This window comes from Tursiops truncatus, chromosome 13, assembly GCF_011762595.2.
Source record: "Tursiops truncatus isolate mTurTru1 chromosome 13, mTurTru1.mat.Y, whole genome shotgun sequence".
Taxonomy (NCBI): domain Eukaryota; kingdom Metazoa; phylum Chordata; class Mammalia; order Artiodactyla; family Delphinidae; genus Tursiops; species Tursiops truncatus.
In genome coordinates this window covers 6949796-6969915 of record NC_047046.1, presented here as the reverse complement: position 1 = coordinate 6969915, position 20120 = coordinate 6949796, and the positions used below count along the sequence as shown (strand labels likewise).

General features: G+C 42.0%; 1 protein-coding gene across 2 annotated transcripts in view; it reads left to right on the top strand.

Moving 5' to 3' along the window:
* Window positions 1-20120, top strand: part of CCDC62 (coiled-coil domain containing 62) — a 43251-nt gene that overhangs the window by 18138 nt on the left and 4993 nt on the right. For both annotated transcript variants that reach the window (XM_073789991.1, XM_033836807.2), the window contains 3 exons: window positions 1965-2690; window positions 5216-5372; window positions 8917-9042. In XM_073789991.1, the coding sequence (XP_073646092.1) occupies window positions 1965-2690; window positions 5216-5372; window positions 8917-9042 (1009 nt within the window). The remainder of the gene's footprint in view (window positions 1-1964; window positions 2691-5215; window positions 5373-8916; window positions 9043-20120) is intronic.

Genomic DNA, 20120 nt, shown 5'->3' with positions numbered 1-20120 from the left:
ATGAATCATTTATTCATTCATTCAGCACTCAGTATTTTAGGCACGGGCTAGGAGTAGGGAAAAGGAAGATATATTGGGCATGGTACTTGCTTAAAATAATGCCAAAGAATGGTATAAATAACTGCAGTAGAAGTTCAGCTGAGGGTGAGCTCTGCTCTCAGCCTGATTTTCCCATTTTCCTTGTGAATAGGGGGAGACGTCTACTCCTACCTATAAAAGGCAGTGTGTGAATTAAATTGGTTTCTGTAAAATTAAAATATAAATATATGAGGTCTGGTTTAATTTAACAAGCATACAACTGCCCCACAGTTAAACTGAGTCCACTTTTACAAGCAGAAATGGTACAGGGAGTCATGGAAAGGAACAGGAATTCAGGGAGTTCCCCATCACCGCACATAGGAGCAGAAGCTGGGCTGGATGACGCAGCTCCTTTCCCCGGAGGGTGGAGTTCAGGATGGGGGTGGTCAGAGTTGCAGGGAGGGATGTAAGGAGCAGCTGTTGCTACAGACAGTAGAACTGGAGACTCACCCACACTTTGCTGCATTTGCTGTACTCTTCTTCGAGGTCTTTTGCTGGGGGTTGTCGCACCATCGCTCTGTATCCCAGCTGTGGCTGCTACTCATAAACACAAGACCAACCCAGCGACCTCTTGCAGGCAGAAGCCCCTAACCTATTGGCTCTTTCTCCTTTTTGCACTGCATTTCTCCTGGAAGGTACCTGGGCTGGATGATTGAGGTTATTCTTTAAGAACATAAAGTGGCTTATCCCATTCTAGAAGGAGGGATCAGAATCATACAGATTAGAACACCTGAATAGGTGTGACATGAAAAACTTTGACAATTTATTAGAAGGTTTATCACAATGATTTTTATTTTATGCACATGTGGTGTCACTTTTACCTTAGACCAATTTTCCATATATAGATACACAGGCATCCAGCAGGTGAATGGGAGGGTCATGAATGCAGTAGGTGAGCACATCTGGCACTTGCCAATTTATCGTTGTACCTTGACTCTCCATTGCCTTTCAATCCTGACTTTATGTCTATTTAACTGTGAATTAGGAAGAGAAATAACAGATCAATCAACGAGTATTTACAGAACACTTAGTGTATGTTAAAGGCCGTCTTAGGTTCCAGGAGGATTAAAAATGCTTCTACATGTGAACAAAAACCTTAAGAATCTTTTTTTTTTTTTTTTTTTTGGCGGTACGTGGGCTTTTCACTGCTGTGGCCTCTCCCGTTGCGGAGCGCAGGGTCAGCGGCCATGGCTCACGGGCCCAGCCGCTCCGCGGCATGTGGGATCTTCCCGGACCAGGGCACGAACCCGTGTCCCTTGCATTGGCAGGCGGACTCTCAACCACTGCGCCACCAGGGAAGCCCCTTTTTTTTTTTGTTTTTTGCGGTACGCGGGCCTCTCACTGTTGTGGCTTCTCCCGTTGCGGAGCACAGGCTCCGGACGCGCAGGCACAGTGGCCATGGCTCACGGGCCCAGCCGCTTCGCGGCATGTGGGATCCTCCCGGACCGGGGCACGAACCCGCGTCCCCTGCATTGGCAGGCAGACTCTCAACCACTGCGCCACCAGGGAAGCCCCTTAAGAATCTTTTGACAAAACTTTTATATGTATGAAACAGTGAATGATATAGTTATAATAGGAAATTTGCTATCTGATTAATTAGATATATATTAATATAAACAGTAAGATAATGATTTGCAGTATGGAGAGTCAGTGCAGTGGACATTAAGGATGGGAAGAGGGGAGTGGGTGTGGTGGTCGGCAAGACTTCCTGGAGGAGGTTGGGCTAAAATTGGGCTCCAAGAATATAAAAATTCTACCTCATATTTTCAACTCAGACAAATGGGTCTTACTAGGGTTTAGCTCAGCTGATGAGGTTTGAGTGAAATATTTAGAACGACAGTATCAAGTGTATCTTATAACTTCCGTTTTTTGTAATGCCACCATAGCAGAGAAATGTGTTTATCAGACCTTGAAAATAACCACCTAAAAGTCGATTTTAAGAGGGAGGAAAATCAGAAGTCATTGGTTAAGGACCAAAAATTTGAGACCACGTTGGTTCAGCAAAATAAGTCAGACGAGAGCTCTTACGATGTATGCAAAGAGAAGAAACTACAGGTTAATACTTCATTTGGGGGAAAAAGTGTAATTGCTATCTCATCTCTACTTGCAAAAGACTTAGTGGAGAAACAAAAGTCTTGGTCTCTGGGAGGAAAAATCCAGACTGAACCCGAAAACAAAAGTACATTTTGCAAGATCCACGCAAAATCACCCAAAGGTAATGGAGGTGGGATCCAGAATGAAGAGAAACAACGCTCGGAAACGTCAACATCTGTAGCCGATGAAAAGTGGCATGACATCAGCCTTTACCTGGGCCTGGCCAACTGTTCTGGTTCAAAACAACCAGAAAAGCTAGATGTCAAATGTCAAGATCACCTGGAAAGGTCTGGAGTCTCATGTTGCCATAAAAGCGAAGCCTGTCTGGATGAAAGCGACATGTGGGAATCCAAGTGCTGCCACCCGAGTAGCTTCATAATCGAAGCTCCAGGCCACCTGTCTGACGTGGAATGGATGAGCATCTTCAAGCCTTCCAGAGCGCAGAGAATCGTGCGCCACAAATCGGTGTGCACTTGTTCGGAAAGTGCCAGCGGGACCAAATACAACTCCTCTACCAGGTCAGTCTTGTTTCATGTTTGTAAACACCCAGGGAACCTACTTACTGTTCTGAGAACTCTAAAAGGGCTGCAGTAGCCACTTCATGCCAACTGTGAAACGGAAAGCAGAGTTTACAAACAGAAATTGCGGTTTGACAAACCGTTTCCTCTTTTCATCACAGGGTATGCTGTTGAGTTTTTGATTGTACAGAGGCTGTGTTGGATTCCAGTGAGAAGTTTGTGCCTAGGACAGCTTCTGAGGCAAAAGTTTTGCTTAAAAACAAAGCCAGTTGTCATGAGCTGAGCAAACATGTTTTATTTTAAAACGAACGGGGAGGTCACTTTACAGGGTAGAATGCTGCTGCGGAGCATTCCTCAGCCAGGATCCTTTTGAATCGATAAGCCGTTTCTTTCATGTCCAGATTACATTCCCTAGACCCCAGATAAGACATTCTTTTTGCCCCCATTGGCTTATTTACACATCCAACTGCTTTGGCCTTTGTGTTTACTTTACATTTCCCAAACTTTGTTACTTTTAAAAATCATGCAGGAGAAAGAATATTTGTATCTAATAAGCTGGTAACAGTTATTGGTTTCTTTTTTTCCAGTTTTATTGAGCTATAACTGGCATACAGCACTGTATAAGTTTAAGGTGTTCGGCATAATGATTCCAGTGCATCAGGAAATGATGACCACAGTAGGTTTAGTGAACATCCATCATCTCATAGAGACACAAAATAAGAGACAAAGAGAAAAATATATTTTTTCCTTGTGATGAGAACTCTTAGGATTTACTTTCTCAACAACTTTTTTTTTTTTTTTTTTTTGCGGTACGCGGGCCTCTCACTGCTGCGGCCTCTCCCGCTGCGGAGCACAGGCTCCGGACGCGCAGGCTCAGCGGCCGTGGCTCACGGGCCCAGCCGCTCCGCGGCATGTGGGATCTTCCCGGACCGGGGCACAAACCCGTGTCCCCTGCATCGGCAGGCGGACTCTAAACCACTGCGCCACCAGGGAAGCCCTCAACAACTTTTATATATAACCTACAGCAGTGTTAATTACATTAATCCTACTGTACATGAAATCCCTAGTTCTTATGTATCTCGTAGCTGGAAGCTTGTGCCTTTTGACCACCCTTATCCAACTGGTTTTTTTAAGAGAAAAAAAATGGATTAGTTTCTGGCATATGCTGCATTTTTCAGGCTCATCTTACTGTTCGAATTGCTGAATCTTGTAGTTAGTTGAGGGGTGCTACACTAATGTCTGCTATTGTTAAAGCAAACCTAGCTCTTTGATCTTAAATTACAGAAAGGATGAAGCCTCTGTTTTGAGAACCTTATTTTAATCATCACATTGACTTTCATAGGACTCTATGATTAAACTTCCCTTCTGGTATTTTCATTGTTTGGATTATCGTTTGGCCCTTTTAGAAGCCTGAGTCGCTTAAAAATCATAGTTATTCTGTCAACAAAAACTGGTTTTTACACTAAATATTATCTATTCATATTTGGTTTTTAAAGATCATCTTAGATAATTGCAAGTACCAGGAGGGCACAACTTCCTATTTTTCACTATTGAACAAGAACACGCATATATTAAGGGAAAAGCTTGTGTTAAGTAGTTTTAAGAGCAGAGCGGACGCATATTAAACTTAGTGTATGAAAGAAATTCAAAGACAATTTCAGAGTTTTCTTTCAAGGCCCTTTTGACCTCCGTGGCTTGAAATGATTCAAATGACTTCTCGTTCTGCCAGCAGAGGCCAAGGCATCTCATGACAAACGCGTGATTAAGTGGAAAAGATAATGATGTTTTCCTGTTTTTCCTTAGATTATACGAGCTTCTGTACCTACTTCATCACCTGACTAAAATGGTCACATTTATACCACCGTTCCATTTGCCGTACAGGGGTTTACTGTGGAGGGGGCAGCCGCCGCGGCCTGCTCTGCCTGCCTCACGGGGCCTGTGGGAGGAAGAGGTTTCCAGGGTCTCTTGCTCTCAGCTCTGCTTTGAGCCCGGTGTTAACAACGCACCAGAAACTTAGCTGCACGTGTCTGTTCTCTAACTACTGAGACCCTATGGAAGAATCAAGGACCCACAACAGTGCCATTCTGCTTTCACAGAAGGACTCGTAAAAGACCATTAACAAAAATCAGTCTCAGAAACCAAAAACCTAGAATCTTCCAATGTTTAACCTTACTCTGTATTCATTTTCTTTTCTCTTTTGGATGATCTCGTCTCTCACACCTTCTTTTCTTTGCTTTTTTTTTGTGGGTGTGGGGAGGAGGGCAATTCTCTCTTCTGTAGTTACCCTTTAACGAGGAATTTGGTTTTAATTCTTACTGCTAAAGGTATGCATTCATTTCTAATATTCTACACAAATATTCTGCTCAAGTCTCTAATGTTCTATTCAAACTTGAGCTTCATCATCAGAAAAGAAAACATTTTTTTTTTTTGTCCTGTTGAGATACTTTCAAGTATAACAGTATTGGTGACATGTGTCTGCTCTTGTTTCAAGATGCCTGTTTTTGTTTTTGTTTTATTATTCACAGTGAGCTGATTGCCAGCCAGCAGTCCCACTGTTTGGGTTCTTCAAAATCTGCCTTAAGAGAGGATGAGAAGTTGATAGAGACGGAGTCCTCTTCTGATAAAAAGAACTCATCTAAGATTTTGTTAGTCAACAAAGATGCAGCATTGCCCAGTGAAAAGGTTTGTATTTCGCTTAGAAATACCCAGCTTATTCAAGCAAGACTTCTCCCCAGCATACTTTTTTTTTTTTTTTTTTGCGGTACGCGGGCCTCTCACTGTTGTGGCCTCTCCCGTTGCGGAGCACAGGCTCCAGACACACAGGCCCAGCGGCCATGGCCCACGGGCCCAGCCGCTCCGCGGCATGTGGGATCCTCCCGGACCGGGGCACGAACCCGTGTCCCCTGCATCGGCAGGCGGACTCCCAACCACTGTGCCACTAGGGAAGCCCTCCCAGCATACTTTTAATTCCCCTAGAGCACTACTGTTAGTGTGCTTAATTTTGGCTATTCTTCAGGTTTTTTTTTTTTACTTATAGGACTTTAATTTCTATTACTTAACTGAAGTCATAATTATTTACCTTCTCTTTTCTTTAAATATCCTATAGATAACTTCAGGTAGGATGTCCCTCAGGCCCTCCAGGTGACTGATCTATCTATTTTTAATAAATATTTTAAACACACAGAAAATGAAAAATGCAAGTAACTATGTACTTACATTCGGATTTAACACGTTGACATTTTGCCATATTTGCTTTATTTTTCAACTTGTGAAATAAATAAAATGTTACAGATAGAGGGTAAGTTCGTGTGCCATTCTGCCTGTGCCTACCCTCCACCCCCACCAGTTAACCACTACCCTGAAGTTGCATCCATGCTTGCTTTATGCGTTTATGTTTTACATAAAAGTGTATACTTAAGGGCAGGAATAGAGACGCAGACGTAGAGAACAGACGTGTGTACACAGCGCGGGGGAAGAGGGGGATGAATTGGGAGATTGGGATTGACATATATACACTACCACGTGTACAACAGATAGCTAGTGGGCACCTGCCGTATAGCACAGGGAAGCTCAGCTCAGTGCTCTGTGGTGACCTAGATGCGGGGGTGGGGGTGGGGGAGGGGTGGGGGAGGGGGGAGGGGTGGGGGAGGGAGGGAGGGAAGTCCAAGAGGGAGGGGATATATGTATACACGTAGCTGATTCACTTCGTTGTACAGCAGAAACTGACACAACGTTGTAAAGCAACTATACCACAATTTAAAAAAAAATTACATACTATTGTTTTGTTTAAGATGTACATGAATGGTAAACTGCCGTCTGTATCCTTTCTGATGTGATTTTCCAGCTTTGTCAGTGTTTTGTGACCTTCATCTGTGCTGACACCGTGGACCTATAGCCTCTTCATTTTGATTGTTGCTTGATGTGCAGGGTCCAGTGATTGAATAAACCGTAGTCTGTCCACGGCCCTACAGACAGGCAGTGAGGTTGTGTCTACAGTGTCATTATTGTGGATGAGCCAGTGTTTCCAACATGAATGGGGTCCCCCTTGCAGGTGGTTCGTGAAGAAAATAAGTTCAAGTAAACTTAGTTATTTTTGGTGTTATTTTGGGAAGATATCCGGGAAGATGAGTTGGGTTCAAATCCCGGTTTTGCTTTGTCTTAAGCTCAGTGACGTTAGTACAGTTATTTAATTTCTTTGAGCCTCAGTTTCTTCGCCTGCAAATGTGCAGTTATAACATCACAGTTGCTTGGTTTAAAGGGGATATTGGAGGGCCTGGCCCCTAATGGGTATTTGATGACTGTTAGTTCTCTTTGTTCAAAATTGACTGCACCAAAGTGTTGACTAGGATCCAGAGCACCTGGGACTTTTGTTCACTGATGGTGAGACTGTAAATGGTAGAGCCACTCTGGAAAACACTGGGTACTTTCTATTAAAAAACTACTTAAAAAAAAATTAAATATACACCTACCGTATGACCCAGCTGTTCTACTCCTAGAGAAATGGAAACATACGTCCACAGAAATATTAAAGCAGCTTTATTTGCACTCGCTAAAAAAACTGGAAACAACCCAAATATACTGCAGTAGGTGAATAGATAAAACTGTGGTATATCCATACCATGGAGTACTTCTCAGCAATAAAAAGGAATGAACTATCTATACACATACAGCATAGGTAAATCTCAAGATAATTATGCTGAGTGAAAGAAGCCAGACAGACAAAAGTATGTAATGCATCTGTATAAAACTCTAGAAGATGCAAACTAATCTCTGGTGACTGAAAGCAGATCAGTAGTTGTCTGGGAATGGCGAGGAGGCACTCACAGAGGCAGGAATTCCAGAGGGCCAGAGGCGTGATAAACGTGACCGTATTCATTGTGGGGATGGCTTCATGGGTGTGTACTCAGGTACACATGTATGTAGGAAGTCATCAGATTGTACACTTAATTAGTTATTTTTGGGGGCGTCGGGTCTTCGTTGCTGTGCGTGGGCTTTCTCTAGTTGTGTCGAGCAGGGGCTACTCTTCGTTGCGGTGCGTGGGCTTCTCATTGCGGTGGCTTCTCTTGTTGCGGAGCACAGGCTCTAGGCACGCGGGCTTCAGTAGTTGTGGCATGTGGGCTCAGTAGTTGTGGCTCGCGGGCTATAGAGCGCAGGCTCAGTAGTTGTGGTGCATGGGCTTAGCTGCTCCGTGGCATGTGGGATCTTCCCAGACCAGGGATCGAATCCGTGTCTCCTGCATTGGCGGGCGGATTCTTAACCACTGCGCCACCAGGGAAGCCCCTGTACACTTAATTGTACAGTTAATTGTTATGTCCACTGTGGAAAACTCACAGATTGTACACTGTGGAAAGCTTTTTACACAAAGTTGAAAATTAAATAAGAATAAACAAACTAAGGCATATTTCCACTTTTTTTTTTTTTTTTTGCAGTATGCGGACCTCTCACTGTTGCGGCCTCTCCCGCTGCGGAGCACAGGCTCCGGACGCACAGGCTCAGCGGCCATGGCTCATGGGCCCAGCCGCGCTGCGGCACGTGGGATCTTCCCAGACCGGGGCACGAACCCGTGTCCCCTGTATCGGCAGGCAGACTCTTAACCACTGCACCACCAGGGAAGCCCTCCACTTATTTTTAAAAGCTAACAAGATTTAGTGTTAAAGTTGCATTTTTTTAAAGTATTTTGACCTGGTAATTACAGCCTTGGCAAGTTGATTTAAGAGAGGTAAACAATGCCTAGGATTCTCTTATCACATGGATGTTACTTAATTAGTTGTAGTAAGTTCTGTTTAAGTCAAATTATTTAGCAAAGTAGGTTCTAAGAAATAAATGGAATTTGGTTCTTCTAGTGTTTAATGCCCTGCTTTGATATGTAATACCTAAAGTCAAACATTGGGCTTCCCTGGTGGCGCACTGGTTGAGAGTCTGCCTGCTGATGCAGGGGACACGGGTTCGTGCCCCGGTCCGGGAGGATCCCACCTGCCGTGGAGAGGCTGGGCCCGTGAGCCATGGCCGCTGAGCCTGTGCATCCGGAGCCTGTGCTCTGCAACGGGAGAGGCCACGGCAGTGAGATGCCCGCGTACCGCAAAAAAACAAAACAAAACAAAACGAAACATAAAGTCAAACATTAATGAACAGTTAACATTTGTGTTTGTTACATTGTACTTGTAAACATAAACAATGAAAAGTGCTTCTTGATTTCATGAATGCTGGAATTGTGTTGCTTTCCCAGGATGATTTTTCTCCCACAAGCAAGCTTCAGCGTTTGCTGGCAGAATCCCGTCAGATGGTTACAGATCTGGAGCTGAGCACTCTGCTCCCCATCAGCTCTGAGAATCTCAGCAGCACCGCCAAAAATGTACGTGCTTCCTTTTCTTTTGACCCCATCTGTAGTATGCAAACACTCCAGTCGTTGTGCGCAAACGTCCCTTTCTGTTAGAATGAAAGGGGAGGAGGTAGCAGGCTGGGTTTAAGGAGAAAGAGAAAGTCATACTCAGATGTCGCCACACCCAGACTTCCTCTTTCCAGTTACCTGGGCACATGCACGTACATTCTGGGGGATTTTTAAAAAATATTTTATTGTAGAAAATTTCAAATACAGATGTAGAAAGAATACTTCCAGTCACAGAGCTTCAGTAGCCATCGGCTTTCTGCTGTTTTGTTTCATCTTCCCCCATCCGTACCTGTTTTCTCCTGAAACTTTTTTTTTTTTTTTTTTTTTTTTTGCGGTCCGCGGGCCTCTCACTGCTGTGGCCTCTCCCGTTACGGAGCACAGGCTCCAGACGCGCAGGCTCAGCAGTCATGGCTCAGGGGCCCAGCCGCTCCGCGGCATGTGGGATCTTTCCGGACCGGGGCACGAACCCGCGTCCCCTGCATCGGCAGGTGGACTCTCAACCACTGCGCCACCAGGGAAGCCCATCTCCTGAAACATTTTAAAGCAAATCCTAGACATCATATCATTTCACTCATATGTACTTCATTCTGTAGCTCTAACAGATAAGGACTTTTTTCACACCCAGCCAAATTAACAGGAACTCTTTAATTTCGTCTAATGACTAGACCACGTTAAGGTTTCCCCATTTATCTCGAAAACGTCTTTTTACTCGTTATTCAAATCAATACTCAACCGAGGTCCATACTTTGCACTTGGATAAGTCCCTTAAGGTCTCTCTTAATCACTAACAGTTCCTTCTCCTTCCCTCCCTCCCTCTTTCCTTCCTTCCTTCTTCTCCCTCCTCTTTCCTCTTCTTCTTTCATTGTTTTTTTTTTTTTTTTTTTTTTTTTTTTTTTTGGGCACGCGCGCCTCCCACTGTTGTGGCCTCTCCCGTTGCGGAGCACAGGCTCCGGACGCACAGGCTCAGCGGCCATGGCTCACTGGCCCAGCCGCTCCACGGCATGTGGGATCTTCCCGGACCGGGGCACGAACCTGTGTCCCCTGCATCGGCAGGTGGACTCTCAACCACTGCGCCACCAGGGAAGCCCCCAACCTTGATTTTGTCGGTCCATTTGATTTTAGCCATTCTAGTAGATCTGAAATGGCATCTCGTTGCCATTGAATAATTTGCATTTTCCTGTTAACCTAATGATGTGCATCTTCATGTGCTCTTTGGCCCTTCATATGTCTTCTTCTGTGCAGTGTCTTTAAGTCCTTTGCCCATTTTTAATTTGATTGTTTCCTTTTATATTAATTGAGTTGTGAGAGTTTTTCATATAGTCTAGACACAAATTCTTTATCTTTTGTCAAATATATTATTAATATTTTCTCCTGGTTTGTGGCTTGCCTTTTCATTCTCTTAAGAATAAAAGAGCAGAAATTTGAAATTTTGATGAAGTCCAATTTATCCTTTTTTTTTTTTTTAATGGTGTGTTTTTTGTTCCAAGAAGTCTACCTCAAGGTTGTGAATATTTTCTCCTCCTAGAAGTTTTTTGGTTCTGTTTAGGTCTATGGTTTATCTCTTATTTAAATTTTGTGGATGGTGTGAAGTAAAGATCAAGGTTCATTTTTCTCCATACAGACTTTAGCTCCATCATCGTCATCATTTGTTGAAAAGACTGTCCTTTCTCCATTGAATTACTTTCAGCATCTTTATTGAAAATCCGTTGACTGTATATTCAAGGGTCTGTTTCTGGAATCTCCAATCCGTTCCATTGATATGGTTGTTCTCCTTACACCAATACCACACCAAATTGATTACATAACTCTATAGGAAATCTTGAAATCAGTATACATCCTTGACTTTGTTTGCAAAATTGTTTTGCCTATTCTAGGCCCTTTGCCAGGTCCATAGCAATTTTAGAGTCAACGTGTCAGTTTTTTAAAAGTGCCTTCTGGTATTGTGATTTCATTGAATCTACGGATCACTTTGGGAAGGATTGACATCTGTGAACAGAGTATATCTCCAGTTGCTTAGGTCGTCCTTCTTTTCTCTTAAACCATATTTTGTAGTTTTCATTGTAGGGGTCTTACACATTTCTTTTTAATTTATTTTATTAATGTATTAATTTTTGGCTGCGTTGGGTCTTCGTTGCTGTGCATGGGCTTTCTCTAGTTGTGTCGACGGGCTTCTCATTGCGGTGGCTTCTCTTGTTGCAGAGCACGGGCTCTAGGTGCACAGGCTTAGTAGCTGTGGCACACGGGCTCAGTAGTTGTGGCTTGTGGGCTCTAGAGCACAGGCTCAGTAGTTGTGGCGCACGGGCTTAGTTGCTTCGCAGCATGTGGGATCTTCCCGGACCAGGGCTCTAACCCGTGTCCCCTGCATTGGCAGGCGGATTCTTAACCACCGCGCCACCAGGGAAGCCCCATTACACATCTTTTTAAAAATTTATTCCTAACATTTTGTTTATTGATGCCATCATATGTGGTATTTTAAATTTCATTCTCAAATTGTTTGTTGATGATATAAAGAACGATAATTGCCTTTTATAAATTGCATCTTTGCTACCTGGGCTCTTTGGTGGGGCTGATGGCAGACTGTGGGAGGGCTCATGCCAAGGAGTACTTCCCAGAACTTCTGCTGCCAGTGTCCTGGTCCCCATGGTGAGCCACAGCCACCGCCCACCTCTGCAGGAGACCCTCCAACACTAGCAGGAAACTTGCACAAGCCTCTTAGATAGCCTCATCCACCAGAGGGCAGACAGCAGAAGCAAGAAGAACTACAGTCCTGCAGCCTGTGGAACAAAAACCACATTCACAGAAAGATAGACCAGATGAAAAGGCAGAGGGCTATGTACCAGATGAAGGAACAAGATAAAAACCCAGAAAAACAACTAAATGAAGTGGAGATAAGCAACCTTCCAGAAAAAGAATTCAGAATAATGATAGTGAAGATGATCCAGGACCTCAGAAAAAGAATGGAGGCAAAGATCGAGAAGATGCGAGAAATGTTTAACAAAGACCTAGAAGAATTAAAGAGCAAACAAACAGAGATGAACGAACGATACAATAACTGAAATGAAAATTACACTAGAAGGAATCAATAGCAGAATAACTGAGGCAGAAGAACGGAAAAGTGACCTGGAAGACAGAATGGTGGAATTCACTGCTGTGGAACAGAATAAAGAAAAAAGAATGAAAAGAAATGAAGACAGCCTAAGAGACCTGTGGGACAACATTAAACGCAAAAACATTCACATTATAGGGGTCCCAGAAGGAGAAGAGAGAGAGAAAGGACCAGAGAAAATATTTGAAGAAATTATAGTTGAAAACTTCCCTAACATGGGAAAGGAAATAGCCACCCAAGTCCAGGAAGTGCAGCGAGTCCCATACAGGATAAACCCAAGGAAAAACAGGCTGAGACACATAGTAATCAAATTGGCAAAAATTAAAGACAAAGAAAAAGTATTGAAAGCAGCAAGGGAAAAACGACAGATAACATACAAGGGAACTCCCATAAGGTTAACAGCTGATTTCTCAGCAGAAACTCTACAAGCCAGAAGGGAGTGGCATGATATACTTAAAGTGATGAAAGGGAAGAAACTACAACCAAGATTACTCTACCCGGCAAGGATCTCATTCAGATTCGATGGAGAACTCAAAAGCTTTACAGACAAGCAAAAATTAAGAGTATTCAGCACCACCAAACCAGCCCTACAACAAATGCTAAAGGAACTTCTCTAAGTAGGAAACACAAGAGAAGAAAAGGACCTACAAAAACAAACCCAAAACAATTAAGAAAATGGTCATAGGAACATACATATCGATAATTACCTTAAACATGAATGGATTAAATGCTCCAACCAAAAGACACAGGCTTGCTGAATGGATACAAAAACAAGACCCATATATATGCTGTCTACAAGAGACCCACTTCAGACCTAGGGACACATACAGACTGAAAGTGAGGGGATGGAAAAAGATATTCCATGCAAATGGAAATCAAAAGAAAGCTGGAGTAGCAATACTCATATCAGACAAAATAGACTTTAAAATAAAGAATGTTACAAGAGACAAGGAAGGACACTACATAATGATCAAGGGATCAATCCAAGAAGAAGATATAACAATTATAAATATATATGCACACAACACAGGAGCACCTCAATACATAAGGCAACTGCTAACAGCTATAAAAGAGGAAACTGACAGTAACACAATAATAGTGGGGGACTTTAACACCTCACTTACACCAATGGACAGATCATCCAAAATGAAAATAAATAAGGAAACAGAAGCTTTAAATGACACAATAGACCAGATAGATTTAATTGATATTTATAGGACATTCCATCCAAAAACAGCAGATTACACTTTCTTCTCAAGTGCGCACAGAACACTCTCCAGGATAGATCACATCTTGGGTCACAAATCAAGCCTCAGTAAATTTAAGAAAATTGAAATCATATCAAGCATCTTTTCTGACCACAATGCTATGAGATTAGAAATCAATTACAGGGAAAAACACGTAAAAAACACAAACACATGGAGGCTAAACAATACGTTACTAAATAACCACGAGATCACTGAAGAAATCAAAGAGGAAATCAACAAATACCTAGAGACAAATGACAATGAAAACACGACCATCCAAAACCTATGGGATGCAGCAAAAGCAGCTCTAAGAGGCAAGTTTATAGCTATACAAGCCTACCTCAAGAAACAAGAAAAATCTCAAATAAACAATCTGACCTTACACCTAAAGGAACTAGAGAAAGAAGAACAAACAAAACCCAAAGTTAGCAGAAGGAAAGAAATCATAAAGATCAGAGCAGAAATAAATGAAATGGAAACAAACAAAACAATAGCAAAGATCAATAAAACTAAAAGCTGGTTCTTTGAGAAGATAAACAAAATTGATAAACCATTAGCCAGACTCATCAAGAAAACGAGGGAGAGGACTCAAATCAATAAAATTAGAAATGAAAAAGGAGAAGTTACAACAGACACCGCAGAAATACAAAGCATCCTAAGAGACTACTACAAGCAACTCTATGCCAATAAAATGGACAAATTCTTAGAAAGAGATAACCTTCCAAGACTGAACCAGGAAGAAACAGAAAATATGAACAGACCAATCACAAGTAATGAAATTGAAACTGTGATTAAATGTCTTCCAACAAACAAAAGTCCAGGACCAGATCGCTTCACAGGTGAATTCTATCAGACGTTTAGAGAAGAGCTAACACCCATCCTTCTCAAACTCTTCCAAAAAATTGCATAGGAATGATACCAACAGATGGAGAGATATACCATGTTCTTGGATTGGAAGAATCAATACTGTGAAAATGACTCTACTACCCAAAGCAACCTACAGATTCAATGCAATCCCTATCAAATTACCAATGGCATTTTTTACGGAACTAGAACAAAAAGTCTTAAAATTTGTATGGAGACACAAAGGACCCCGAATAGCCAAAGCAGTCTTGAGGGAAAAAAACGGAGCTGGAGGAATCAGGCTCCCTGACTTCAGACTATACTAAAAAGCTACAATAATCAAGACAATATGATACTGGCACAAAAACAGAAACATAGATCAATGGAATAAGATAGAAAGCCCAGAGATAAACCCACACACTTATGGTCAACTAATCTATGACAAAGGAGGCAAGGATATACAATGGAGAAAAGACAGTCTGTTCAATAAGTGGTGCTGGGAAAACTGGACAGCTACGTGTAAAAGAATGAAATTAGAACACTCCCTAACACCATACACAAAAATAAACTCAAAATGGATTCGAGACCTAAATGTAAGACCAGACACTATAAAACTCTTAGAGGAAAACATAAGAAGAACACTCTTTGACATAAATCACAGCAAGATCTTTTTTGATCCACCTCCTAGAGTACTGGAAATAAAAACAAAAATAAACAAATGGGACCTAATGAAACTTAAAAGCTTTTGCACAGCAAAGGAAACCATAGAGCCAAAAAGACAACCCTCAGAATGGGAGAAAATATTTGCAACCAAATCAGTGGACAAAGGATTAGGACAAAGGATTAATCTCCAAAATATATAAACAGCTCATGCAGCTCAATATTAAAAAAACAAACAACCCAATCCAAAAATGGGCAGAAGACCTAAATAGACATTTCTCCAAAGAAGACATACAGATGGCCAAGAAGCACATGAAAAGCTGCTCAACATCACTAATTATTAGAGAAATGCAAATCAAAACTACAATGAGGTATTGCCTCACACCAGTTAGAATGGGCATCATCAGAAAATCTACAAACAACAAATGCTGGAGAGGGTGTGGAGAAAAGGGAACCCTCTTGCACTGTTTGTGGGAATGTAAATTGATACAGCCACTGTGGAGAACAGTATGGAGGTTCCTTAAAAAACTAAAAATAGAATTACCATATGATCCAGCAATCCCACTACTGGGCATATACCCAGAGAAAACCATAATTCAAAAAGACACATGCACCCCAGCGTTCATTGCAGCACTATTTACAATAGCCAGGTCATGGAAGCAACCTAAATGCCCATTGACAGATGAATGGATAAAGAAGTTGTGGTACATATATACAGTGGAATAATACTCAGCCATAAAAAGGAACGAAACTGGGTTGTTTGTTGAGACGTGGATGGATCTAAAGACTTTCATACAGGATAAAGTAAATCAGAAAGAGAGAAACAAATATCATATATTGACGCATGTATATGGAACCTAGAAAAATGGTACAGATGAACCAGTTTGCAGGGCAGAAGTTGAGACACAGATGTAGAGAAGAAACGTATGGACACCAAGGGGGGAAAGCCGCAGGGTGGTGGGGATGGTGGTGTGCTGAATTGGGAGATTGGGATTGACATGTATACACTGATGTGTATAAAATTGATGACTAATAAGAAAAAAAAATGAATCTTTGCTAAATCCACCTATTCTAGTAGATTTTCTGTAGCTTCTTAGGATTTTCTACATACACAGTCATGTCATTTGTGAATAAAGAATTTCTTTTTCTAATTTTTATGCCTTATTTCTTTTTCTTTACCTTATTGCTCTGGCTAAGACTTCCAGATCGATACTGAATGGAAATAGTGAGGGCGAACATCCTCGCCTTGTTCCATGAAATACTCTCTCTGGTGGCATTTCTTGCTTAGCTCTTCTTCACATTGGAATTTTGTTAGACTCAGAGTTCTATGGGGCAGTTTCTGTGTGACAGATGATCTGAAACTAGGACATTAACCATTTTAGAATCAACATGCTCACTGCCACTAGGTTCACCAGGTCATTGCAAAGATTACCTTAAAGAATAGTGGGCTCTCTGAATCGTGATTTTTTAAAAGTATTTGTGCCATGTGTGCCGTATAAGCTTTTCAGAGTAGAAACCATGATGGACTTGTGGTGTTTTCTAGGAAGATTTTTTTCTTGACAAAATCTTTGAAGCATTAGTGAAGTAGTTTATTTACATTGGGGCAGAACATATTTTTAAGTATTGGTGATGGTTTTTAAATTTTTTAACAGTTTTGTTAAAGGATAACGTGCATACCATAAAGTTCTCCCATGTAAAAGTGTACAATTCAGTGGTTTTAGTATATTTACAAAGTTGTGCAACCATCACCGTAGTCTGACTGTAGAACATTTTCATCATTCCAGAAGAACCTTGTACCCACTGGCAGTTTCTCCCCACTCCACCTCCCCTAGCCTCGGGCTGACACTCATCCACTTCCTGTCTTTATGGATTTATTGGGCAGAGATTTTTCATCAGAGTTTTTTGAATAGAATTCAGGGGATCCATAAACTTTGACGGGGATAAAAATTACACTAAGGTTATTTTTATTAACCTCTAATTAAAATGTAGCACTTCCTTCAATTATGAATATAGGAAACAAGCCATCATAGTACATACTACCTGTGACTCTTGTCATTAGTAGAGATCACAGAGTTTCCTACCATATTACTGTTATTACGGATATCTTGACATATCATTTACACTTAGTACTACCTCAGCATTACAGACCATTAGGCCTGCTGCTAGATCTTATTATTTAATGCACTAATAAAAAGGATATGTATTATTATATCACAGTCCTGTTTAATACTTTGATAACCACAGTTATATCTGCCGTAATGCGACATATGGGTTCCTAAAAATCACCACACAGTGCAAACCTGCACAATAAAAACCACACAGTTTATGGGGAAAATGGGATTTTGAGCATAACACTCAAAAACTTTATCAGTGACCCATTTTTTAAAAGGACAGAAATGTAATTTAAACGGTAGTACAGTTTTATACATGTTAAGTAGTTAAGAAATACACAAATATTGCCATAAATGTGGCACTTTACCTTGAAAAAGACCTGAAGTCTGCAGGTAGAACTGGGCGTCGGAGAGGAGGTTGCAGCTTGTGACTTACTGGAAAGTGGTAGAAGGAGGGTTAGTGGATGGAAAGTCGTAGCAGCAGATGTGGATGGATGTGGCTCGTGACACTCCGCGGGTGGTGGTGGAGGGGCGTGGGGCGTGTATTCGTACACGGCCCGGCCCAGTTCACCTAGTGTTTCTCGTGGACAAAGTCGCACATTAACAAACACAAACTTCACATCATGCTCAGGTTGTTCCCTAATATATCCGATGCGTTGGAACAAATGTATGTTTTCAAAACAAGTGTCATAGCAGAACCAACTGTATTTCAGAATAACCTCTCCTTTAGGGTTTTATGTTAAATTCCTACCTAAGATGTAATCAGGAGCTCCCTCACTTTTGTCCTCGTAGCACAGCTGGGAGTGTGTTTGTGTAACATCTCCATCAGAGTGCGTGTCACAGTACATGACAGCTGATTACATCCATGGGTCTCTGCTCCTCCGTGCGTGCGTTAAGGAGCCCCTCTCACTCATCCTGGCTTCCCCAGTGTAGCACATGCCATACCTGCTACAGAGGATGCTCCTTGAATGGAACTGATAGGAAGAGTTCAGGAAAAAGGCAGAACAGTGACCCTCAGGTATAGACTGAAAAAATGCTAAAGGTATTTGAGGTTGGTGAAAAGTTGGTTTAAGAGAATATTTGAGCTAGAAAGATCCTAAAGAGAGATCCAATCTCAACCATTCATTTTACAGGGGAGGGCAGGTGATTAAATCTCTTGCTTAACATCCCACATGATTCTAATCAGATAATCATTTAGTTGGAAAAAAATACTGTCTTCAGATGTAATATATTTTCCCATGGATTGTTAACTGATTCTAAAGATGCTGGGAAAACAGAATTTTAACTAACAGAAGTCTACTTGGCAATGCACTTTGCAAACTCCTCCCCTCTGGTCCTTTGAACAGAGTATAACTGGTTACAGAAAAAGTAAATACTGTTGTAAAAAATTCTTAATTTTTGCAGTAAGGAAGGCAGGGTAAGTTCTGAGCAGCCTGTCTGCTTCACCAGGGTTTTGCCATCTGTCGCTAAAGACAAGGGTCTTAATTCAAAGCCTTTCTCTGAAATAGGCACTCTCACACATTGCTGGGGGAGCACAAAGCGATTCAGTCCTTCTGGCAAGGAATCTGTCAGTGTTTTCTAAAAACTGCAGAAGAGCTGACCCTTTGCAGTGGCAGTGTCACTTTGGGAATCTCTCGTTCAGGTACAGCCGCATGTGTATAAAATGGTATATGTACAAGTTTTTCATGGCAGCATTGCTTTATAACAAGCAAGAGTTAGGAAACGATCCAAGTGTCTAGCAAGAAGGAACTGAGTGAATAGCCGTGGCACATGGACTATTACCATGAGACAGAATAGGAAGGTCTTGGATGCAGAAATATTTCCAGGATATACTATTAAGTGAAAAGAAGCAAGACGCTGAAAGATTCATGTGGTATTCTACATATGGGATGGGAATAAGGATATATATATATATATATATATATATATATATATATTATATATATATATATATTTAAGAATATATATATTTTTGAAACCATGCTCAGGTATTAACTATTTAAAAACCCCCAATAAGTTAAAAATAGAGAAAAAAGGAAAGAGTAAAACAGCACAGCTGCCACATCTCATTCACCCATGGCAGGCTTCCTGTGGTGTTGGGGTCAGGAGGACACAGCCTGAAACCGAATTTGGACTTTTGACCAGAACATGGGACATCCTCATCACTAGTTTGCAACTGTCGGGATGACCTGTCAGGGTTCTCAACCTTTTCTTTTTTCTTTTTTTTTTTTTAATAAATTTATTTATTTTTGGCCACGTTGGGTCTTCATTGCTGCGCGCAGGCTTTCTCTAGTTGCGGCGAGCGGGGGCTGCTCTTCGTTGCGGTGCGCGGGCTTCTCATTGCAGTGGCTTCTCTTGTTGCGGAGCTTGGGCTCTAGGCGTGCGGGCTTCAGTAGTTGTGGCACACGGGCTCAGTAGTTGTGGCTCGCGGGCCGTAGGGCGCAGGCTCAGTAGTTGTGGCGCACGGGCTTAGTTGCTCCACGGCATGTGGGATCTTCCCGGACCAGGGCTCGAATCCATGTCCCATACATTGGCAGGCGGATTCTCAACCACTGAGCCACCAGGAAGTCCCTAGAATGATGTTTTTAAATAAAATAAAATACATCAGGGTGTAAAATACCTAGGAAGCCTCTTCCAGTAGAGAGGAAGCAGCATGATTAAGAGCACAGAGGTCTGGAAGCACCGAGAGTAATCCCAACATGGTTCAAACGTAGGCCCCGTGGGAGGAGGCAGAGGCTGAGCAAGGCCAGGTTCTCCACTGGAGTCTACCGGTGTCTTTCCAAGCTTCCTTCTCCTCTTCTTTCCTTCTTTTTCTTCTTTTTCTTTTTTAATATTTGCCCCAGACCTAACAATGCTACACCCTCAGTAGGCACTGTAATGAATTAAAGTGTCGCTACGACTTGTTGATTCTTCTTGATGACCACCGCCTTCACTAAAGGCTCACCGCAGAGTCTATATAAAGGCTGACAAAGAGCCAGTTATATTTGGGCATCAGCCAATTGCCATGGTTTAGCCATACACGTATGGTAAAGCAAACAGAACATTCCAGCTACGGTTTAGAGACAGGGACCCCAC